Source organism: Morone saxatilis, unplaced genomic scaffold (genome assembly GCF_004916995.1).
Source record: "Morone saxatilis isolate NCDOM2014 unplaced genomic scaffold, NCSU_SB_2.0 Contig14, whole genome shotgun sequence".
In the NCBI taxonomy this organism is placed as follows: Eukaryota; Metazoa; Chordata; class Actinopteri; family Moronidae; genus Morone; species Morone saxatilis.
This window is the reverse complement of record NW_023339696.1, coordinates 19,543,510-19,569,428: the sequence shown is the minus strand read 5'-3', so window position 1 is coordinate 19,569,428 and position 25,919 is coordinate 19,543,510. Positions and strand designations below refer to the sequence as shown.

The 25,919-nt window shown below is 39.3% G+C and overlaps 1 protein-coding gene and 1 non-coding gene across 2 annotated transcripts; both read right to left on the bottom strand.

The window, feature by feature from the left end:
- Nucleotides 1-4,997: 4,997 nt before the first annotated feature.
- rpl19 (ribosomal protein L19) lies at nucleotides 4,998-7,737 on the bottom strand. The gene is made up of 6 exons (XM_035655799.1): nucleotides 7,683-7,737; nucleotides 7,207-7,313; nucleotides 6,223-6,345; nucleotides 5,875-5,995; nucleotides 5,474-5,584; nucleotides 4,998-5,194 (listed from the first exon to the last, which is right to left on the bottom strand). Exons 1-6 carry the CDS (start codon nucleotides 7,685-7,687, stop codon nucleotides 5,068-5,070), a joined length of 594 nt encoding a protein of 197 aa, XP_035511692.1. The 5' UTR covers nucleotides 7,688-7,737; the 3' UTR covers nucleotides 4,998-5,067.
- Nucleotides 7,738-18,437: 10,700 nt separating this feature from the next.
- trnac-gca lies at nucleotides 18,438-18,509 on the bottom strand. The gene has a single exon. It is a non-coding gene; the product is annotated as a tRNA-Cys (tRNA).
- Between the last annotated feature and the right edge of the window lie 7,410 nt (nucleotides 18,510-25,919).

Here is a 25,919-nt window from a genome sequence, read left to right as displayed (position 1 = left end):
AAAAAAAAAAAAAAAAACTCCAATGGCCCGCCGTCGACCGACCGCACTGAACTGAAACAAATCTGTCATCTGCAAATACAATATGAATCAGCACAGCAGACAACAACGTTCATTGGCTCCTTTGCTCTCTCAGCATGAGTGTGCGAGTAAATGACCAGATAAAAAAGATGATGCAACAAGATCCAAAGTGTGTGTTGATGTTTTTGTTTTGTTTTTTTAGCTGGAGAGAGGCGGAGGAAATAACTCACGGTCTGGAAATAGAGCATCAGATGATTTGTGCACTTTAAGACTGTACTAACTAAAGCATCAAGAATGTAAAAAATACAAACTATTTCCGAACTATGAACAGAACTCACTCACATCAATATAAATTTACCTTATCTCTTTAACATATCTTTCCGCCTGACTGGGCTTCCTGCACACATAAGACTGCATAAACATAGCAAATGATAACCTGAGAGCTAAAGCATAACTGAGGGTGCTGCTGAGTTCAATGTTGACCACAAAAATCCCAAACCTGCAGAAACACCCCACAGCTGATTCCAAACGAAAAGCTGTGAGTACGCCTATTGAGAATACATGTATTGTTGATACTAGTGTACCTTTCCCTCATTATATTGATTGATTAATAATGATATTAGTAACCTGATACATTTAACATCAGCCAAGAGGGCTCTTGTAGAGAATGGGGCAAAAGGGCTTCCTATAATTGTTAGCTGCAGTCCTACATATTTTATGCTTTTATGTTTTGTTTTCAGTTGAGTTTAGTTTCAGGTAGTTTCCAAAGTGAGTTTACTAGTTTCTGTGTTAGTCTTAGTCTTTTAAGACAATAATATGGGGGCTGTTTGTCAGTAGAGTTTTGATCTGAACTTGAATGTTTCGCTTAAAATAAATAATTTTACCAGTTTTTACAAGCTAAAGTTGATTACAGTCACGTGCATTATTTAAAAACTATTGTTATTCTTTATGTGTATTCTTAATCTTTATTCTTATGTCATTTCTCAGGGGCAAGATTTAAGGTATTACAACACAAACACTTTGTGAAGACAGTTGATCCAGTCACGTAGACGTCTCATTTTAATATGTTATCGTGTTAACACACACAAAACCCACAAGACAACACCTAAAGACATTTCCTGTAAGGAAGTTATATATATAATCTTTGTCCTGCATTCACCTTCTTTACGCCTCTTCTAAAAGACCTCTACAACCGCCATATGTTCACCTTAAATCTTCAGAAATTATAAAGTATGTAACACTGTTGTGCATTTTAAACACCATTTTCCTCTCATTAACCCATCTGATGAGGCTCAACTGCAAAGCTTCTGGTTCCAGGAGGTCTAATCATGAGCTCTGGGACCTCCGAAGTCACCTGATGATATAATTTTGTGGGCTTTCCTCCAGCTGTGGACCCTGAAATTGTTCCTCACCTTCCGCTTCACTTGGAGAACAGCTCCACAGGGAGGTGTGATGGAAGACGCGGGCCTGAGGGGGACAGTAATGGGGTCATGTGGTTAAGTAACAGCTGATCCCAGTGCATTCCACTGGTGCTTAGCATGAGGCCTGGTGCCCTCGTGCCTGTTTGAACTATTACCACCCTGCAGGTCCCATAAACACACAAACACTGTGCAAAAACCACACTAAGATATATTGGGTATATAGCACACATACAATCACTTAGAGGGTCACATGCATAATTTACACATCCTGCCATGGCTGTAATGGACATGAGAGACCCTCCATTCCAACGTATTACAAATCAATCCTTGAACAGAGTGGATTATTGTTGACTGTGCAATGTGCAGATAGAAACACATTTTTTACAGCTTTGGCTTTGACAGTGGTGTGTGTCTATTGGCACTCTAAGAGGCACAGATCATTTCCATTCTTCAAGAACAAACATGTTCGCACGCGAGGCGACAAAAAACTTCCTGCACCCTCTTCCACTGCATCCGTTTTTCACAAACTGTGGTTGGAAGTGAGATTAAGCTCAGCCGCATTGCATGTGAAAAGCAGAGTCTGCACTTAGATAAACTGCTAGTTTTTAAGTTGTTGTTTTTCTTTAATCTTGAAGGTCACATGCATCAACCAGCAGCAAAAATACAGCGAGTTTAAAATGGGTGAACCTTCAGATTCAGAATCCGAGCAGGGTTAACACTTGTGTGCATAATAAAAGTGAAATATGAGATCATCACTTTAGAAATCTGGTCCGGACAAGACACCATTGATATAAAATAGAATTGGCCAAAGTGACCTTAAGAACAAATCACACCTTTTTAAAGAGAAATGTAAAGTATAACACTCAGGATATCCTTGGCTGTTACTTAACTTTTGGACATTGGGTTTCTCATACCAGCTACAACCACTAGATGGCAACAAACCTTTCTTGCACAGTATGTCTACTATATCCTCAAATAATTCACAGATTTGACGTTTCAGTTAATAAAATGAAACAGAGGACTCATTTGTTTCACCAGTTCAAGCTGTGCTGTGTCACTCGAGGTCATCACAGTGTCCAGAAAGAACATTAACAGAAGGATTTTAATTCCTTTCAGAGAGCAGGAAATAACATTAATCAGAACTGGCTTGAAATCAGAGGTCTGAAGATCAATGTGTATGGTCTGATAGTGGTAAACTAGATTAAACATGTTCCTCGATGGGGGTCATGAGACGAAGACGGCATTCAAACTGAATTTAATATTACAAATTAAACAACACGCTAGAAATACTGATGCTTAAGAGACAACTGACAAACATCTTTCCATATGCATTAAAACATCAGAGGAACTTTTACACAAGGATCATAAAATACAGTATTTAAAAAGTAATGTCTACTTCAAAGAAGGCATTTTTAAAATATTCTAAATGCCAATGCGATTATTTTTTGCCCTCACTGTATGTTTTCCAAAATGAATCTTGGTGGTTTATTTATTCTAAAGATTATTTATTTTACTGGGTTTTTATTGTTCTCTCCCTGCCTCAGCGCTCAATTCTGATTTATTGCTCAGATCTGATATTTGTTTGTCACATTATTTGTTAAATTTGGCCCATATTAGGTTCCAGTGTGAACAGGTCACGATCCGGAAGTGACTCTCATGACAAATGTCTGTCTAGAGTGACGTAAAAGTCTCACGGAGAGTGTTCACACTGAGGTCACGTTGCAAAAGAAAAACATCACAGCTGTATCTGATTCAGACCACATATGAAAGAAACTCGAAGCAGAGATGAAAAGATCAGATATGATGTGATTTTGTCCACACTGTCGTGAAAACAGCCAGCTCTGAGTCACATATGAGAAAAAATGAAAAGGAGCATCCTTTATCTTTAATGATGTATCATGTTTGTCTATTGTCTGAGTTGTTTGTAATGTTTTTGTCAAGGAGGAATGCATTATCTTTTACAGCGAACCAAATCCACCTTCGGTTACAAATAAAGTAACCAAATGTCAGATAAGCAGCTACTTCTCACAGTCATCATCAGCAGAAAGAAACTTTAAGTGACGTTTGTCAAAGTTACCAAAGACTGTTCAAAGTGTGTAAAACCAAATAAGTGGCTCTTATCTGGACTCCATGTACGCTTTGTAGCCAGAGGAGATGATGTTCCTCTGAGAAATTCCAGTAAACATGAGTTTCTTTTGTACTTATTCCTGTACAAGATGTTAACTCCAGAGTGACAATAACAGAGAGCTGACTGACACATTGTACTGAAGGTTAAATGTGGACTAAATCTTAGCTGTAAGCTCTTCAGTGAAGCTGTGATAATGTACAAAGTAAAATATCCCTACCGGAGTTAAAATTATCATTAAAGCAGCTATCACCAGTGGTGGAAGTACATTTACTTTTGAGGTACTTGTACGTTTTTTATATGTTAATTTGCATATTCTGATTATTAATACAAAGTTGAATTAACAAATATATTGTGATGGACCATTATACATTCAGATAAGGCTGTATTGACCAGCAGTATGTGGAATAATTAAAGTATAACTTATCACACATATAGAATATCACACATTATTCTGAGATGTGTCGCTCTCTTACCTTTACTTGTACAGGTAACACCTGTTACAACACCCTGTGGTATTGCTACTTTTACTTAAGTACAAGATCTGAGTACTTCTCTTGAAACTGACAAAAGTAATAAATAAAAATGTTCTGTAAAAATTAACTAATGAAGATCAGACACTGCTTTTGAATTGTGGATCAACAGAATCATTTTAAAAACCAACTAATGAAACTGGCCTGCACAAAAATGATGTTACCTCTAGAAAAGATTGAAAACAATATGACCATAGGGACATGTTAAACTAATGTGTGTCCTGTAATCAACATCATTGTTTGTCTATTTAAAGATTGAAACGTAGTCACTGTGCTGATTGGTATCATGGTGTGTACCACACTGAACATGGACCACAGAAAGCTAAGGAGAGAGTTGTCTGAGGAGATTAGAAAGAATTCAAATTATTTTCAATCTTTTCTAGTACCATCATTTTTCTCCAGGCCAGTTTCATTAGTTTGTTTTTCAAAATGATTCTTTTGTTAGTTTAAAGTTATTTCAGTGACCATTGTGGGTTTTTTTCTTTAACGAGAGGGTACCAACAATTTTGTCCATGTGTGTAGCTGGTGGACATAGCTGAGCTTTTATCAGCTGTAACAGAGTCAGATATTACTAAAAACTGAGTAAATATGGGACTTATGTTGGGCAGGGGGACAAAACATTATGTCATGTTGCTCATTCTTAATTCTTTTAGCTAGGCAATTTTCTAGAGCGTTTTCATCATTATGAACATGGACTTACTACAGCCAACTGGAGAATGTCAAACTAATGAAAAAAACATGAGGGCAAGAAGTGAAATGTGTTTAAAATACATTCTATTCATCAAGGTCATTTTATGATCATTAGAGGTTTTAGCCGTCTAGCTTTTTACCACAAACTAATTATTCCCTCTCTGCTTGACTACTAGCTTCACGAGGAAAGAAAGTACAGGAGACCATCAGTGTCTTTATGTACACTTTTATTGTCAGCACTTGACCGCTGGCCGAGTCAGGCAGGATTGACAGAACCAGATTACTTCTTGGTCGTCTCCTCCTCCTTGGACAAGGTCTTGATGATCTCCTCCTTCTTGGCCTGGAGACGCTCCTCTCTGCGCTTGCGGGCCTCCTTTGTCTTGGAGCGACGAGCCTCTGCCTGGTCACTGCACAAGAGGCAGAAAGAGACATTAACAGGCGTTCACAGTGTCACCATCTTCAACTTTTCATACACACTTCAACAGCTGAACTGGTTTTAAATGTCTGGTTAGGATTGTTCTATTCGATGTTAGCGGACCGGAGGAATCCTAAAGACAACTGACAATAACACTACTATCTGCAGCACAACATAACACTGTAATTCAAACTGTCAGAATAAATACGGCTCACACTGCCTTTCTATGAACCTGAATAAAAACAGAACTCTAGATTGGTTGGAGACTTACGCCAGGAGCTTCTTGCGAGCCTTGTCTGCCTTCAGCTTGTGGATGTGCTCCATAAGGATGCGCTTATTCTTGAACACGTTACCCTTGGCCCTCAGGTAGAGGCTGTGGTACCTGGGGGACGGCAGAGGAGGAGGAAAAAGCATTAAAATAATACCAGAATACACAAACTGCTTGTAATTCAGAGGCAAGAGATCTTTGTTTTGCAAGCACTCCCAGGTCTGGTTCATATAAAATAAGCCCAGTATTAAAAAACTGAGGTTAAACATCACCTGAAATATTAAAAACATAAGCTTACGTATAAAAAAAACAAACTTTAAGCACCGTCTAAAACCCTAGAAAATAATAATCTCCAGTGTTTTAAATAAAATATGCACAGAAACAACCAGTGAGGATGAACCTACATGTGCCTGTCAATCTTCTTTGACTCCCTGTAGCGACGCAGCAGACGACGCAGGATCCTCATGCGGCGCATCCAGGACAGCTTCTCAGGCATACGGGCGTTGGCTGTACCCTTTCTCTTACCTGGGGAAGGAGATTAGTAGGCAGGCATGTCAGCTTCATTGTAGACATTGTTCTCCATCGGCCAGGTAGTCAGATGTCTAAATACTTAAAAACTTTACACTGTTCATTTGGCTTCTTCATTCAACTAGTGGGTCGATTTAAACTGTTCTAAACTTACTAATTCAAATAGAATAAAACAGAAGGTCCAGTCACTTCATTTCCTGCAAACGTCGACAGTTTCAACTCACCGACTCCCATGTGTCTTCCCTTGCGGCGTGCCAACGTGTTCTTGCGGCAGCGGGCCCGGGAGTGGACCGTAACGGGTTTACGGATGATAAGACCATCCTTCACCAGTTTACGGATCTGCTGGCCTGGAGAGAGACGCAAGACAAGTCAGCCACGGGGGACGCACGGATTCATCAGCCAAAACAATATGCGAGCACGAAGAAAGCGCTGGGGAAATGTAGACATGAAATTTAATCATTTATATTCAACACAGCTGTTATGACCAGCTGCACAATCCCTTGATATTAGGAAAAGATGAATTTCAAGAGTGTAATTTAATTTTTACAATAAGTAAATTATGCTGATACATCTCCCTGCTCATTATGTTGCATACTAGGGGATCTTTTACACAATCTGTAGTGCATCATTTTAAAGAAAACTGTCAGCTGGTAGAAATTAGAGACGTAGCGTTTATCAGGCAGGAAGATTGTAATGAAAACCACCATTTAACGCTTTTCAGTAGCATAAAATCTCAAATCTGCATCTTTTTAGACCTCGAGCATCATCATTACACACCAGGATAACTTAAATCTGTGTCATAGCAATCAGAAAACCTGATGTTGTCCAGCGGTGGTGAGATGTTGCTGTTAAAATGCACAATATGTCTCTTTAATGCCCACAAATTCTTATATTGTTCATAAATAATGTCCATAAACACCCATACTTACACTGCTGACTGTAGGGTTGTGTCTACATCTGCTTAATCAGATAACCACTAATGGGTTTATACCCAGAAATCACTTAATTAAATGTATTAAAACCCAGAAATCAACGTTTTCTCAGCATCACTATTAAAAAAAAGACACGTTTAGTTCACTGTGGAGCAAAACCAACCCTTACACACTGATAACACGCCAACCGTGAGCTGTCGCATCGTTATCTCAGTAAAATAGCGAGACTGTAACGACAACTAACAAACTACGGGAGGACTTGTTGCACAAACTTACGGGAGTTTGCGTTGGCGATCTCGTTGGTCTCGTTTGGATCCAGCCAGACCTTCTTCTTGCCGCAGCGCAGGACGCTGGAGGCCAGCCTCTTCTGGAGCCTGAGCATGCTGCAGGACACATACAACCCACGTTAAGCACTTATTTAACCATCAGTATCTACTTCTACGGGTGTGTTAGACTTAATGTGAAAAAACAGGGAAGTTTAATGGAGGGTTTTAAGTGTTTTCACACAGTTTCAGCGGTTTAAGTTGCTGCTAGACAGCCGGGTTGGTAACAAGGCCTCTCTCCCCGTCTGCTACATCGTGTGACACAAAACCACGTAAAAACACGGCTTTTTGCTTTTGGAATGACGTATAAACTGTATGTGTGTGTAAAGACGACACGCCAGGGGCTTTGTGAAGTGATGTAGATGTCACAAATGTACATTTTAACCGGTAAATGTTGACTTTTATCGTGCCATCGAAAGGCGATCCTACCTCATGGCTGCTACTTCAATAGGAAAAGGAAGGCTGGAGAGACGGACCGGGAGCTACCATTATAGAGGAGAGTCCATCTGTGAACACGGGAGAGCTAAGTGTTAGCTCAGACCACAACGGACATTTTTGACACCATAACCTCTCGCAGTGCTAAAATATGTGCGTATGTAAAGATCAAACTGGTGAAAAATGATACAGACAAAGGAAATCTTGAGTTTATTTTAAAACTTAAAACCGCCGACATTCCCCCTCGTAAAATAATGGTACTGACCGGTGTTTTTGCAGTGCATTATGGGGGATGTAACCGTTGGCTGCATTCTGCTGTTGTAACAAAAGATGGCGGTGTTGAAACCACAGCGACTCCTGCCAAACTGTTAACACGATAATTTAACGTTTTTAGGAATATTTTTTATTTTTTAATATCTTTAATTAGTACGCCGATGACCAGGCTTTCTAAATCTGATATAAAATGTTTGATTTAATCAGTTTATGTGCACAATCCTCGACGTGGAGCCTTCAAACCCCTTCAGTTCAGCCTCCCTTACAAACACAAATAAAAAGGCAAATTAAAATACCACAGTGTAATTAGGTCTTATAAAACTCACAAAATGACAACAGTACAGGGTTTTTATGATTTATTTTTGTAATTTGCTTTCTTATTAAATATAATTGCCAGTTTTCTATTATTCTAAAAACAAAAGGTGACTTTTATTCTACCTCATAGCAAACATATAAGGTGCTACATTTTTTAGAAAATGACAATAAATACTTCACTATATCTCCTGTTATGGCAAATGGTTTTTTGGTTTGTCATTTGTCAATATATGTATGTTTTTTTAATCTATTCTCTAGCCCTTTAAAGCACATATAAAGATAAAAAATAGTGACACTGGGTACTTTTCCTCATAAATGTTTTCTGCTATCTCTGACAAAAAAGTTTTAGTTTCTAAGATTTTGTACAAAACCAAAGTATATTTATACAGTCTGATCTGTGAGTGATGCACTGTGAAATTCAGAACAATGGCGTGAAAGACACCCATAATAATTAACAGTGTGAAATGAACTGTCACAAGTCTGCAGCTTCAGAAAAAGTAAAAAAATAATGTTAAAAAAAACCCTTTTTGGGTGATTAAAAAAATGCACATTTATAAGCTTCCAAGTGGCTTCTATTAAAAAATAAAAAGCAATTACAGTGAGTGGTTCGGTGAGTGGTTACTTATGAAGACACTTGTTAAAAATAGTTAACTGGGACATCTACCATCTGACTGACTGTGACTTTTTTGTGTGAACGGGCACTTTGTGTGTGACTTTCTTCATCCCAGGTTACACAGAGCAGTGAAGTCATCCTCCTCATCATCTCCCTTTTAAAAGTCTTATATCAGTTTTGATTGTTATTTGTGATTTTTAAATGGTACACAGGTGTCTTTATTCCTCAACATCTCACTCATTTCATTAGATGATCAGGAAGCTATGAGTGTGTTTACATGCCTCAGTGTCTTATAGTTAACCAGGATTGTGCAGACTGATGTTAGACAAGCATTAACGTTTTTGCTGTGCAGGCAGAATTAATTAACATTGCTTATTTGCAATGCAACAGCTGATTCACACTATTGAGAAAAGTGCCCTAAAACCAATTATTTCAATTTGGAATTAATGTTAAAGTTAGTTAGATTAGTGTGAATGTGCGATTACTGCTGAATCCACTGCTGCTGTACTTAATAATAATGCTGCTGAACTGCACCAACGTCCCTTTAATAAGACTTTATGGTGATAGACTTCCATCTTTCAGCCCTTCATTTCAAACATTTCACTCATTCATTTGTGTTAATTTACTTCTGCAGTTAATCTTTCATTTCTTATACAGATTGTTTTGTATTAAAGAATTATTAACTGTTTAAACTAGGCTTGGTAATGAATTATACTTTATCATAAGGTCATTTTTGTTGTATTTATTTCACAGTTTTTTCACAGCCACCACTAAGTCTGCACTCTTTGAGCACATTTTAATGTTATAATTTTACTTAAAGGTCCAGTTTTTACACATTTAGGAGGATTTATATATTATATTATATTCATATGTATGTTTTTATTAGTGTATAATCACATGAAAATTTACCTTAAAAACGATCCAGCTGAGGACAACGAGAAACTGTGTGTCCTCCTGCTCGCACATTATGTATTTTCTTGGAGGAAGATGTCGAGCGGGAGAGTCACACAGAGTCACTCTTCATGAGACGCAACTATCATCATTTTAGAAAGTACACCATGCTTCTTTTTATCTCTGCTTTTGAAGAGGATAACCATCAAGGCCTCTTCCTCCTACTGAGGTAACAACCTTTCCTGGAAGTGTGAGCTGCATCTCGTGGGCGTTTGATCCGGCTCTGAACACACACAGATTCCTCCACAGAGGGAGTTCATTTCTACGAACCTCCCCCCTTGTTTATTCTGGTTTACTTAATCAGTCAATACGATATCATCTATGATGTGTGACCTCTTTTCTTTTATCTGTTTCACAAAGATTTCTAGCTTCCAGTGGTGGAAACTAACAAAGTACATTCACTCAAGTGCTGTAGTTGAAGAAGCAATGAGGAACTTTATGTTTTTTTTTTTTGTTGATTGTGGCGCCCTCTTGTGGACAAAAGTGGTAGTGTTTCCACCACCTTGTTTCATTGGTTTCAATGGGAATCTAACCAAATCCGACCCGTTGGCATGAAGAATATTCTATAGAAATATCCAATCTTCTTGCTGTTGGTGTCTTCAGATGTCTATGAGTTGTTATTCCCACCAGAGACGTTTCCCCTCTAAACAATGGTTTTATTTAAATATTTTGTATCTTGGAAATTAGTTTTTTCTTCTTTCCTGTCCCATTAATCCTCTCAGGACCCCTCAGCTTTATCTCATGGTTGGTACCCATTGCACCGAACTACCTCACTTTATATTAAAGTACTGGAAACTATAGCACCACCGTTACGTTCAGATATAAGACGTATCCTAATGTTCCTACTTTCAGCTTTATAACGTGATAATACACTAATGTTGTGTTCAAGTTATAAATTTAAACACCTGTCAATAAATACAAGAGTAAAATCAGGATTCATTTATACTCTATTTAGTTTATTTGACCATTTTCTGTGTTGTATTTTCTGCCTTTTACTCACCGACTTTAAGCTATTACACTTAAGCTTGTGTGCACAGAGACGTCCTGTTTTCATTCATATTTAACTTTAATATTATCTTATTTTATTCTTAATTATTAATCCCACTCTTAATCCACCAGAGCAAATGCTTTAAAATCTGGGACCCCCTCCATTAACTCACCCAGGGGGCTTCAAACTGTAAATACCTATAATTCCTATCATGTTTCTGGGCCTTAGTAAAGCCTTGCACCCCCCTTAATCCCACCTGCCTTTGGGTCAACATCAGGGACAGAACCGGGTCCCTGGAGCTGGTTTTGAGGGGTTTCTATGCTCCACATCAGCCTCCTCTTCATATCATACAGACTATCCTGAGCCTCCCTACTGCTGCAACAAACTAACTGTGAAATTGAACTGCCCCATCCCCTCTGGATCTCCTGGATCCCACTGAGGGAGGGGGGGACCAGTGGCTCGGCCTGGAGGTCTGTCCACACCCGCATCCACCATCACCCGCTGTTGTTCTCTCTCATCAGTCGATAAGTGAAGGTGGGGTCTGTTCAGTGGGGCGTGGACCTCGACTCCCAGCTGGAGTCTGTGGAGCGCACACAGGAGAGAGAAACGACGTCAAGGCAGACAGGGGAGGACGCAAACACACCGGAGGGGGGAGGAATCTGCCTTCAAAGTAAAAGCATGTGTGTTATTATATTAGTTATTGTATTAGGAGAAGATAAGATGTTCCTTTATTGATCCCCTGTTGGAGAAATTCAAGCCAGGCACAGCAGCACAGGAGTAATGTAGTGCAAATATAATAAAATAATAATACAAGCCACAGTTTTACTCTTTAGTATTTTACTTTTAATACCACTACTATGACATCTAATATTTCCATTAATATTGCTATAATCATTATTATTACTAGGTATTGTAGCCCAGTAGAAGCAATAATTCTATATATACATTTATAAAATAAAAATATATAGGAAATTAGGATCATAGGTCACATTGGCCACTTTGGACAAAATTTATGTAATGAAATAAACATGGGTTGAATATAATGGCGGTTATTGTTAGTAGAGTTAATGTCATGTTTCTCCCACATGTCAAACTACATAACTGGGTAAACTCCAGACTCTAAATTGTATGTAAAGTATAAATGTTATATATATTATGTTATTACTTTTCTCCATTTCTAACATATTGTATGAACATATGTATTTATACATGTGTTAATGTTATACCATTATATTACATCATATATATTATATTATAACATTGTTTTCTATTATAATATTGTATATTATATATAGGTCTTTTTAAGATGTAATCAACAGCTTTCCCAATTTCTAATACTGTTTTTATTTCTGACTATTTAGCAAACATAAGCCTATTTATTCTACTGTGTTTTCAGTGTTAAAGTATATGAAAAACTAATTAGTTTCTCAGCTTTTTGCACAATTCACATTTGAACTTAAGATTGCAAACAAACTGCGGAAAATTATTAACTAATAAACCAGTAAACAAACGTATAAAAAAGCACAAAAAAAAAAATAGAAAAACATTAGTGAGGAGGCAGGGAGACTTAAAATATGTAAAAATGAATCATACCCTCCTGGTGACACCATTAGTTTACCTTTTAACTGACTTTATTTTGACAGCACTAATCGGATGTGTCTGTGCGTCATCCCGTTGTATTGACTCTAGTGTAAAAGCCTGGTGCGCCAGTTTGTAACGCTATAGGCTGGAGGGAGGCAGCTGTTGCCATTATAATAGCAGCCAGCTCAGATACATCAGCGGCTTCACCCTCCCTGGAACAACAAAATATATATAAAAAATAGAATAAGAAGAAGGAAAAAAAAACAAAATAAGATGAGTCTGTCGACACCTTCATAAACACACGAAACTGAAAATAGATTTAAAAAAAAGTTAAATCAATGGTACAGAAAAGTAGTATGTCCAGGACGCCTTCGACCTCAACCCAGGAGATCCAAATGGACATGTTCGACCATCATCCACACACACAGGTAAGAGGAAACAAGAGAAACAGGAACATTAGGACAGAAATATTTTAATTACTGCGTGAATTTACACTAAAGAGGCTTTTTGATGGCTGTTTCACTTCTGAGGATTAACAGGTTGTTCGGCAATTAAGTCGCCTAATTTGCCTTCGGGAGTCTAAAATGCTGCTGCACTGATTCAAGCCGGAATTCTTGGATAATTAATGATTCAAAGATGATGAAAAATGGATGATAGCATCTAGTTTTTGTGTTTATTGGATTCATAATTTCATCCCCAGCCTGTGTGCAGCCGGTGATTTCGCTTTATCAGCCTCCAGTCTGTCTATGTGTGTAACCATATGTATGTAGGATGTGATGTAACGATTGTTTTTAATGCTGTCCGCTCATCATTGGGTCCTTAAGAAAGACCACGCCTTTGTTTAATTAGTCCGTAATTAATGCTGATCTGCGCAGCTGCAGGAGAGATTTTAACATTTTTATTCGGATTAACAGAAAAAAGAAGTTATTTAAAAAAAAAAGCCTGACATGAGGAACTGTAGAGTAATTCCCATGTTCATCCTCCATCCTCTAAAATTCAACTTGGTGAAGTGATTTTATTGATTTTTTATATTTTCCACCTCTAATTTACAATTTTGTCTTCTCAACTTTTGATGGTGTCACTCTTTTTTTTCACGGCTCCAAATAGACCCTGCCTTTTCTTTTTTTTCTTCTTCTAGGAAGTGACATGATGTCGTGGGCACGTTTAGTCATAACAGTTTTTTAAATGGATGAAAAATAAAAAATAAAAATTGATGAAAATATCTAGAACAAACACGCCCACGCCGGGCTCAGTCATTGTCTCTCTGGAGAAAGGGAGAAAAAGAAAAGAATAACACATCACCACAGACAACCAACGCTTTAAACCATGCCAAGTCCTGCTCTCTCCTCTTCCTCCCACTCCTCCCAGCTCCTTCTCATCTCTCCTCTCTTCCCCCTTCAGTTTTCCCGATTCCTTCAGTATCCACGTTGTCCCACTCTCTCCATCCCTGCTCTCACCATCTCACCTCGTCCTGTCCTGTTTTTAGAAATCAGATCTTTATCTGCTGCGAGGCTGTGGTGAGAAACAGATGGACCCCCCCTCCTTGTGCCAGGCAGCGGGGGAATGGTGTGTGTGTGTGTGTGTGTGTGTGTGTGTGCCACCTCTGATCAATTAGATATAAAGTTCATGCAGACTTGCAGCAGGGTCACGCTGCTACTTGTATTTATAACTCTCGCTGTGGTGAAAACAAGCCGGGGGGAAACAGCATTTCTAATATCCTGAAGGAGGCCTTTTGTACCCAGAACGCACCACAGAAGTAGAAATGAACCGTGTGGCCCGAGAGCTGATCCGAATTCAGCTCCTGAGGTTCGCTCAGATTAAAGATCGTGTCTCTTGATCAGATTGCAGATCTGTGAGCAGAATAATGTATGGAGGGTTCTGGGTTGACATTACATTTTACAGTCGTGATCTCCCTCGCCGCCACCCCTCCAACCGCCACCTACCATCCCGCCACGCTCCCTCCCTGCAGTTTAAAGCCCCCCCCGTCCCCGTGCACACACAACACCCTCTTTAATTATACACTTAATCTGGGAGGATGTTTACCAACAGGAAGCCTGCCCTCCTTACTTCCTCTGGCATTTCCCTGCCCTTTGCTGACAGGAACTCGCCCCATCGTGTCTCCGATCGTCAAGACCCCCCCTCTCTCTACGCACACACACACACACACACATCATGTTAAATGTAATTGTGAATGAGCCTCACACACAGAGCGTCTTATTTTAGTAACTTAGCTTTGTTTGTGTGTTACGGTGACATTTTATCTGCCAGCTCAGTTGATATCTGGTGGCACGGCAACTCTCGGTCTCCAGCAGGGCAAGCATCCACAGTGCAATCATGTTATCTAAGTCACTTATCTGCAAATGAAAATGATGACTTTAACTATCCATTGTCAACATTTAGGTTCCTGCAGAGCTACTTCCTGGTTCCTTAACCTAACATCCTTCATTTTATACTGCTGTGGGTAATATCTCTGTTTGGGGTGTGTTTGTTTTCACTTCCAGATAATTTGGTTTAGACTGTATAGATGAACTGGGGATTCGTTTACAACCTCTCTGATTGCCTGGTCGTGTTGCACATTCAGATCTTAGCAATTAAGATGGTGAGTGAGACTCCATTTGTATTACCATGAGATTTGTATCAGGATAAAGCAAAGCACGTTAATGCGAGTAACGCTGTCTTAAAACAATAGTGAAATGCCCATAAAGACATTGCTAAAATCATTCCTCCGGTTCATACAGGCCATTAAAAGATCCCTTCCTGATTCACTTTTAATATATAAAATTAAGGACAAAATCATTTTGTGCAAAAATAGATATTCACAAGTTCATCTGATGCTTATATGAGTTGGTCACGCGAAGTTATTCCTCTTTGTTTTCCCACTGGACAGTGTTTACCTGTTGAGCTGCCAACAAAAATAGGTTTTTAGCACCAAATATGCTGTAACTCTTCAAGATTCCCTCTTGATAACTGCTCAGCCTCATTTCAGCTTCGGATAAATGGTTCAATAAGTTTTGGCCCAAAACGAGGACTGTGGATTTTGTCCCCAATCACTTCTCCTAATGGCCCGTATGAACAGGAGGAATGAAGGTCCAGTGTGTAACGTTTAGGAGGATCTACTGGCAGAAATGAAATTGTAATATTCACACAAAAGAAGAATTGTTGTGTTTTTGTTACTTTAGAATGAGAAGGTTTTATCTGCAGTGGGTCCTCTTCTACTCTTGAATCTACAGCAGCCCAGAGCAGTCAAACCAAACACTGGCTCTAGATAGGACCTTTTGCCTTTTTCGGCGTAGTTTCTACTGCACCTTTGGAGCTGGGGGGCGAGACAAGGGGTTGTAATCTGCAACACACTGGTCTTTTAGCTGTTTTAATGTGCATACAGACACGTGACAGACTCCACCTCTTCCTGCTGTCCCAAGCAAACCTTGAACTGTCTATACAATTTGCATATAGAAATCTGAGTGTAATGGATGTGGAATCAAAACGGTTATTGAGTACGATCATTAAGTCAGTGATCAGATGTCTTTGTCCAAATCAGGGGTTGTTGTTGAAACTAATTGTATATGAAAAGTGTAGGTTAAATTTAACAACAAATGATAATCTTTCAGGATATTATATTTTTGACCTAATTTGTCATTTGGCAGTTTGAAGCCCCCGATATAAATAGTATATCCTGATATATGTGACTGGAAATGTTACCATAAACCCTGTAAATGTGGCAAAAAGTCGGATTATTTTTCTTAAACATCATCAGAAGTTTGGAATGTTTACTCTTCAGTGACACAAAAACAAGCAGTATTATCTCAAACACAGTCATCAGAGCACATGGCATTTTCTAAAAAAGTCATTATTCTTGGACAACTTTTTCAGTCGGTGTAGGAGGAAACATTTGCCGGCAGTGATGCTTCATGTATCATCAGCTCAATTTAAACATTAAAAGCCGGTAACCCATTGTTGTTGGGTGTATCACAGTTAGTTTGCTGTGGAACATCCTGCTGTGTGTTCATCAGCAGCAGTAAATCAAGCGTAGCACACGAGGCCTAGATATATTATTTTAGCGCCGCAGGAGGTTGAAAATTAAATCAAACAAATTCCTGAGCTTTTGCAGAGGAGCGTATAACACAAGTGTGTTTTGTCCTCCTTTTATCTGTTAACACTGGAAAGCTTTTCATCCGCTGTGTGTTTTTTATGTTCGCACCAGTTGGTGTAACAGGTTGTGTTTGTTTAAAGGCAGGCAGGACGGCGTCATTCAGCCGAGGGCCACGGCGTGCCATGTACGTGATGTGACAGTGATAACAAAATAGTGAGTGGAGGAGGGATCACCGTCGTGGGTAGTTAACCTGTCACTGGCTCTCTCCTGCTGATCCAAGAACACACATTTGAACACGTTTTAAGCAGCCGATAGGTGACGTTCAGTGTTTGCATAGCTGTGTACAATACGTGTGTGTTAACCGTTGAGGATGAATGTAGTTTAACATACTGAATATTTAACTTTACAGCTGAACATGTTAAAAATCCTTCTGTAGCCTTAGTTATTTTAGGGTTTTAAATACTCCATGTCAGTATTAGGGCTGAGTATCATTTCAAAATGTTCAATATCGATGGTGATACAGTGAGCTGAGTGTCGTTACAGATAATAATACTTTATTTTTATCATCTTAGCCTGAGGGGTGTAAACATGTTTCTCTAAAACTTCTCAGTCGTGCCCAATGAAATAGTATAAAATTAGAAAAGTGAAGTTGGAAAATGTCTTCAGTCACGAGTAAAAACTTAAAATTCAACTAGACTTTCACTAACAATCTTCAATACTTGACACATACTTGGTTTTGAATTCATCTCAGCAAGTCAAATGGTTCAAATGGTGTTGAGATTTGATATCCAGCCCTTCTCAGTGTTCTATGAAGTTACAATACTTTATCAGTGTGTGGTAATTCAGCAGATCGAGATAGAAGGAGGTGCAAGTGTGTTGTGTTCATGTGTGGGAGACAGCTGAGATTTCAAAACCAGCACCGGTACAGGCTACTGTAGGTTATTGATGAATTAAACAGAAAATAACAGTGGTCGACTGATATAGGAGAGCAGAGCGACTGATGGCCAATGAATAATGACGATATCAAAACAAAGAAAGGTCATGTATAATTCCATTATTTCATGCACAATCTAATATATGTGGTTATATTTGTTTTAGATCATTTTTTATTAATTAATGACGCAGAAAAACACATTGGTTTATGCTGTAGATTTAATAATGTGACTGGTATTGAGAGAGCCGGGGACAGTAGCTTGTGTCAAAGGTGACGTCATTCGACTGCATTATTATTACATGGTTGATGGCCAGTGGAAAAGTGTTTTTACTGTAGGTATTTTTTTATTAACTGGATTTCTGTCTAGCAGCTGACTCTCACATCTTTGATATTTGAGTTTCCAACCAGCGCATGACACCAGCAGACTCTTTAAAACAGTTGACTGCATTACCACACAGCTATAATATATAGTGGTAACACAGTGTTTGCTGTTTCAGAGTAGCTACAGTGTCTCCGTCAAGTTTCAAGTTGCAGTTGATTTGCAGACTGTTCTGAGATGAAAGAAAACTCAGGCTACAGTTAATCGATTGACAGAAAATCATCGCTGACAGTGTCAATATCTCTGCTCTTCTTCTCTGATTCATATCGCTGTAAATTGAACACTTTACTTTTTGGTTTGACAAACAATTCTTGCATCTGTAAATATGAAAGATTCTTATTTTAAGGTGTTAATAAACTAAAAAAAAACATAGCTATGAATATTATATTTAAATTCTACCAATAGATCCTACTAAATGTTACACAGTGGACCTTTAAAGACAACTGTGGCTGTCTGGATAAAGGAAGAAAAGACACTTAGTATCTAAAATATTATGTTTTCTGAATAAGGTCAGCAGTCATGTTAAGTAAAGGTGATCTGTGGTACAACACGATAAAGGAACACAGTCAATAGATCCGTGCTGTTTATAACTTCATCAACTTAAACACGAGATGACAGAAAAATCAGGGGGCATCCGGATTTGAACCAGAGACCTCTTGATCTGCAGTCAAATGCTCTACCACTGAGCTATACCCCCTGAGGTTAACACATACCAGGAGCACAAACACTCAGGTGTGTGTGTCGGGTTACAGACATACTAACTGTGCTCTGTAATGGTGGTAACACGTACACTTTCGGTATATTAATCTTCCTTGTTTATTTCTAAGCTTTATCTTAACCAGCAGTTCTCTTTTGTCACGCTGGAAGAACAACAGTCTCCTGATTGCCAACAAATGCGATTAGACGGCATTGCGTAACCATGGCGACGTGGGCAGGGTGGGCTCGTAATGCAATGTGTGGCCTCTGCCCAACCCGGATAGGCCATTTGCCAGGGGTCCGCCAATCAGATTACAAGGTCCCAGTTTGCATCAGAACATGAAAAATGACAAGTAATGAAGGCTGTTGGCAGACGCTGTTTGACTTCCTCTCCAGTCTGGGAGTCTTGCTGCTTTATCTCTGGCTCTATCTGACTGCCTGATCATATTCAGAAGCTTTTACAAACGCTATGTCAAATGTTAATGGCTGTCATGCTCCCCGGAAACAAGGTTTTCTGCAAAATATGTCAAGTTAAGTTAATATGAAGCAATGCAATTAAACTTGTCTTTCTTTTCTCTGTCCTTCCAAATCCTCCTCTTCCCCTCCCTGCCCTCCGACCTCTCTGTTCTCAGGGAAAGTACGCCAAGAGGAAGAGCCGATTTAAGCGCTCGGATGGAAGCACGTCCTCTGACACCACCTCCAACAGCTTTGTCCGACAGGTAACATTTCACACTTAATCCGTCCTGCAGAGCGCTTAATCCAGGTGCCAGACGCAGTCTCAACTTCCCTCTCATTTTCTTTAATGAAGAATCATATGAAAGTTTAATGGAGTCAAAGTGCGGACTTTAAATGCTGGGAATTCAGTTTTATCCCCTTGTAGCTTTTTTTTTCCTCTCACATTCAACTTTTACAACTTACCCACATTAAGTAAAGAAAATCTTTGTAGTACATTTTGATAACAGATGAATAAAAAAGAGTCATTTATCGAGCAAAAATGTCAAACATTTGCTATCTCCAGCTCCTCAAATTGCGGGAAGTTACTGCTTCAGTGGAAAAAAAGTAATCTAAGTAAATGTAACATATTGTGTTTTGGACATCTATATGTTTGTTTCTTGGACTAAACAAGTAATCATTTAATCATAAATATAATTATCAGACAGCTAGTTATTTTCTTCATTAATTGGTCTATAAAATGTCAGAAAGTGTTACTTTTATAGCTTGTTTCATTTGGCCAATAATTAAAAACCAAAACACTATTATTATTTATGACAAAGAAAAGCACAAACTTTTACATTTGACAACTGGAACCTGCAAATCTTTGTAATTTGTGATTAAAAAATTAATAATTATCTTATTTATCTTGCGATTTTGTCCAGAATTTACCAAGGATTGTAGTTTCCTGTGCAAAACGTCTCATATTTACCCTCCAAACAGTTTTTCCAAACGACTGGAGCGACTGAATAGTTGCAGATTCATCTTGATTAATCGGTTCATTATTGTATCTCTAGTTGCAGGCCTACTTTGCAGTCTCACATGCACAACACAATGCAGCTCATTTTGTTGCAAACCTCTATGTGATTGATACGTTAAACACTCACAAACTTGTACTTTTATGAGCTACAAACAAGTTTTCCTAATCCTTAATTAATAAATCCTTGAATATTCTGTCATTCCAACAAGAATAAGATCTCTTTAATTAGATTTTAATCTTCTAAAGATGGTTTGTGGAGAGTCAACTCTTATTTTAAAGCATAATTTGCATTATTAGTAGTGCCGACAGTAAAATCCCCTGCAAGAATTTCTGTCTGAGAGAGTCTGGGATATATAAAATTAAAGTAACGTGACTGAGATCACTTCTGAAAGCTCGGAGCACACAGGAGGCTGAAGGAACAGGTATAATCTTTAAAACTGGCATCTACGAGGAGGAAAACTGATCTCACTACATTTACCTCACTGTTAGCAAACTGATATTACCACATCAGTTTTCATCCTAGTTCATCTGCCATCTCGTAGTACTTTTACCCATAGTGGCTGAAAAAGCTCAAACCCTTTATTTTCATATCACTCTCTCTTCACCTGTGTGTTTGTCACAGATAGCCCACTTACTGGACTGTATCTCACACACTGAAATGGCTTTGATAATAGATAGTAAAACCCCTGTGACTACAGCTACACACAGTTGAAAGACATCAACAGATTAGTTCCCAGGTGTTAGACCTCTCCCCACACTACTCCCCTCTGACCCTGACTTCGCCCCTGTCCGTAGATGAGATCCACCGATTGGCTCTGTCAGATGGAGTCCAGCACCACCATCATTTTCCAGCATAGAATGAATGAAAGAGGCTCTCCGTGTCAGACAGGAACACTTCTTCCCCTCGGGATGTTTAGGAGGCGGAGTTAAGGCATCACATGCTCGCGAACCGCGCAGCAGTCCTGTCTGGACATGACATTTCTCAAAAGCCACACTGTGTGACAGCTAAATGAGCCCCCTCCCTTTTTCCGTCTGACCTCTTGATTTGTGAGAGGAAATGATTTGCCCTGTGCTGAATGACATTTACCTGTTCAGTACTGGTGTTGCTTCAGAAAAAAAAAAAGAAAATCCCATCGCTGTTGGTGAACACAGGGAGCTGAACTCTCCTGTGGTTTCTAAAGGTTAGCAGCATCCTCGCCTACACACATCACCCTTCCCACTGCCTTGTCCTTCATTAACTCTGGCTTGGAGGACCACGTGCGCCAGGGCCTGCAGGTTCATAACCACTCACACTGTATAAGGAACTCATTACCTGTAGTAAGAATGATGGAACGTTTCCAGAGAGTTTCCTCCCCTGTCTCGTGCTACTGCTCAGCATTGAGCATCGAGGCTAGCAGCGGAAGGAGCAGGGATTTTAAACAGCTGAAATGCTGCACAAAATCCAAAAATTGATTTAGTAACCCAGCCGTTTAATGTGTGAAGTATTTACACACATGAATGCAATCCTGAAACCATGTTAAGATTTTTAAAAAAGCGGCTTTAATCGCAGCAGAAGAAGCATGCAGGCGCCCTATAGGTTTTTGTACATGCAGCCTATTTTAGCCTCCCCTCGAACAACTCAAAGCAGAGCCCTGTATAGGCTTTACAGTCTCACACACACCTACGCAAGTGCACACTCACTCACTGCACACACAAATACACAGGAGCCACAATCAGCCAACGGTGGAGCTGGCTGGTACACTGAGCCCGGTTTCCATGGCAACCAGGCCACTGATTCTCCCTCCGTGAGCAGGCACAGTGGGATGGAGAGACGAAGGAGAGGATGTTTGGATGGGTTTGTGTTTGTGTGCTTGAGCGTGTGTGTGTGTGTGTGTGTGTGTGTCTGTGTGTGTGTGGTTGCAGCCTACGTGTTTGTACTGGTTGCTTGTTTGTGTGTGTTCGAGTTCAACGAAAACATGCTCCATCTTCAGGTGTGCAAAGATTGTCTGCTGCTGCTGCTGCTGTGTAAACTGGGTAACATGTCTGCCGTGGAGCGCTGTCTCTTGTTATTTTCTATTCATCTTTAATTTTCTAACGTGTGTGAGTGACTCCCCCGACTTGGTGGCGCCCGGTACCGTCGTTCAGTGGCGCCACTGTGGTGGCTTTCCCAGACTCCCTTATCGACTTTATTTCTACAAAAACCCACTAGCAACGATGTAATTTTTCCCCATTGGAGGCCATCCTATTCGGTACAACTGGAAAACTGTAATTGGTTGGTGTGTTTAAAGTCAGTTAACAGTAAGCAACCAGAACTAAATGTGGAAAGGCATCCACTATCTCACAGACTATACCTTTAAAACTGAATTCCAATGTCAATATAGTCTTCAAAACTATGTTCTAAATGTGCACATTTTCATAAATATCAAATAAATTGTGGGAAATGTGCTTAAAAATTCTGCTGAAGGGTTCTCATTTGGACCCCCTCAATGTCTATGCTATGGTTACGCCCTTGCTCCATTATAAACTGAATTTTGATCCATAAAAGGAGGGTCCTTCAGAGGACCCGAAGACCTGGAACTAACCTCAGTCTACGCTCATAAAGACTTAAACTAATGGGCTTTCAGGTCCTTGTCAACTAATGCAGTAAAAGATATTTATCATCAAATTATTTCAAATTGATGCAACATTTCTCTTCAACACTTTATAGGTACATGGAGCATATGTACCGAGCTTAATATTAATCATACAGCATTAATTTCCATTTCTCTGTAATACCCTGAAATCAACAATTATATTCAGGCCGTTAACAAGAACAAACAGCCGAGTTAATGCTTGGCTGCCGTTAATTAGACTCTGCAGTGGCTCTTTTAGTGGTCCACTTAATGTAATTTATTTACCAATGACTTACAACCACCATTTCCTGGTGAATACGACATTAATCAGAATATTAGCAAATCACAATATGGTCAAGTGCAATACCCAAACCACAGAAACTGCTGTTTTTTTTTTAATATAAAATATGTGACAAACAGTGTTATAATGAATGCTGCAGCTCTGAAAAGATGTCCTTGCCAACAAATCCTGATCTCCTGATTTGAGAAAATATGTTTGTTTGGTACAGGCCCCAAAAAATTTATTGTATTGTATTACAATATCTGCCAAAATAATCACAATATAAGGTTTTTTTTACCATATCGTACATCACCTCAACGCTCTATTAAAGAACTGATCAGCGAATATTGAAAAGTGCCTTCATGTGCATCTTAATTTGAGCAAAAAAATAAATAAAAGGCTTAATTTCTCTGTCACAGTTTGAGGAGTCTGGCAGGCTGAGTTGGTCCCATTTTGAGGCATCGGCTCTAAACTGGTGGATTGAATTGTGATACAGAAATTTAAACCTGTTAATATTTAAAAATTACACTCAGTGTGCAGTTGTCTTGGTTTATGGGGTGTCCTGGTGGCTTAGGGGGTTAAGGTGCCAACCACAATCTGTAACGTCTCCGATGCCTGATTCACTAACAGGAACAGGAAATAATTTACTCTTGTGTTCATTTGACTAATCAAAGCAAATGCCATACAACCCATGCATGAGCACGCAGGAGTCCTTGCAAATGAAACTGAATGCTGCCACCTGGACGAAAGCAGTGCTCGCAAATTACATTCGTTTTTTAAAGATTATGTTTTGGGCTTTTATTGCCTTTATTAGATAGTAGCAGCTGAATAGTGACAGGAAAGTGAGGAGAGAGAGGGGGGGGGACGTAAGAACTCAAATCTTCGTTTTAAAAATACAAACCATCACGTTCTGTTAATATTAACCATCAAACACTGACTCATTTCCATCAGCATAATACCAAAATCCATCCATCTTGGTTGCCATATGTGAAAGGTTACACGTGTTTGGATGCTGGAGAGCGAGAGAGAGAGACAAGCAGTCCTCCTGTCAGTCCTGACATATGAATCCCAGCAGAGTCCCCAGTTGCTGCTGTGTCTGACTGCACGAGGAGCCAACTGGTCGGTCTGCTCTTCCATTTTTTTGCACCTTCCCCAGCTGACTGTGTTGTCATCAGCCGCTAAAACAAGAGCGGAAGAGGCCTGTCAGGTCTGTAGTCATGGAGAAGCCTATTTGATTGTGTCATAGGTCGCCCTCTAGTGGACACACTTGACCCCCCACCACCCAACACCACCACCACCCCTCCAACCACACCTATCTGCCTGTACACCTCCCTCCTTTGTCCTTTTTAACAGTGTCCCAATTCCATCCTACATGATATAGCAGTTAGTATACAAGAAATCAATAATGTTTGTCATTAAATATCAGTAGTTGGCCATTTTGGATGATATGTAACACCCAGATACGTGGATTTTGAGCGGTATACTATTCAGACGACACTTTGAAGGCTTAAATAGTCAAGCGGCAGTTGCTTCAAAGTGTTACACCCCTGATCATTGCGCTTCATGTCCACAATTCACTGCGGTTGCACTGACTCTTTTTTTCTACCTCCCCCTCATATCCATATTAATCCGTCGTCTGATACCCTTTTTCCGAGAGACAGACAAAGAGACTGAGCGAGGGGTTTTGGAAGAATGAGATCAGTACAGGGGCCGAGAGGAATGAAGCAAAGCGCCAGATAGATAGAGAGAGACAGAGAGAGAGAGAGAAAGAACTGGGCTCTCAGCAGTCAGTGGGAGAGCAGGACTAAGGACCTCTGTCACAAACTATTAGAGCAAGTGAAGAAGATGAGTCAAGGTCACAGCAAGATATACACACAAATACACAAATGTGCACACATAATTAGGCCACATTTTGCCATACTGTTCGCACAAAAATACACCACCGTTGTAGTATTTTGTTTTGACTATGTAGAGAAAACATCTGAATTTACCAAATAGCTAATTCATTAATTAAATTAAATTAAATTAAATTTATGATGAAGTAAAATAAATCTAGCAGCAGAAAAATAAGAGAACACCTTAAAGGGAACACTTATTTGAAAGATAAGCTTCACACACTACTTTGCGTATGAGTAGATTTTATACGTTAGTCACACAATTCGAATGAAGTGAGTTCACTAACACAGGAAATACAAGCCTAGGTGAACAGAGAGGGCTCTGTTGTACCTCATGTTTTCTACTGTGTCTTCAGGCATGGGGGCCACCGTCTGCACGGCCGGCAGATTCTTACTGGTGGCTCCGTTGACAAAATTGGAGGAAGGGGTGGAAGTGGGGGCTGCATCAGTGGCTCCTGCAAGGAAGACCAACAGAAGCATGCAACATTAGCGCAATGCAAAAATAATTATAAATATGTATGTTTTTAATAATATAATTTCATTAAAATTAAATAGAATTTATAACAATTTTACATATGGGTGAGGATTGACTTTAACTTTATAGCAAAAATGTTTAACTTTTATAATACTTACAGTTATGTTATCAAAAATCTGATACTTTATCTTAGAAAACATTAAATATAAAATGTCAGTGTCCCGTCCAGAGGCTGTAAATGTATGTAATGGCACACAGACTGAAATGATTGAAAGAAAAAGAAGAAAGAACGGGAAGAAAACCAGCCGCAATGTGGGTCATGACAGTAAACTTCAGCAGTCACCGCAAATTTCAACCACGTCAAACTAAGTGTCAAATCATGCACCAAATCTTTAACTAAAGCCAAGTGCACCTACGGTGGTTGTTCAAACTGGTGCCAGCAGCAACATATGGAACTATTTGGCTTACTGGGACGGCGAAGAAAAACACAAAGAATCAACAGATATTTCAAAACAATATCCGCATCAAATTTTTACATATTACACTTAGTTTTGGTATCAAAGCCAAAATTAGGGTGTCGTGACAAATGTAATTTTAAGGTGACCCCTGAGTCACATCTCCTTGGAAAGCAAAGTATAAAATCATTTAAAAAAATAAAATCATTATAACTGTCCGTGGGAGGTTAAAACAGAAGTGAGT

Excerpts from the sequence above, each read along its gene's own strand:
- rpl19 (XM_035655799.1), bottom strand. Across the intron at positions 5,585-5,874 it reads AAGAAGATTGACAGGCACAT|GTACCACAGCCTCTACCTGA; the intron begins GTAGGTTCATCC and ends GCCGTCCCCCAG. Across the intron at positions 5,195-5,473 it reads GCTCGCAAGAAGCTCCTGGC|TGACCAGGCAGAGGCTCGTC; the intron begins GTAAGTCTCCAA and ends CCTCTTGTGCAG.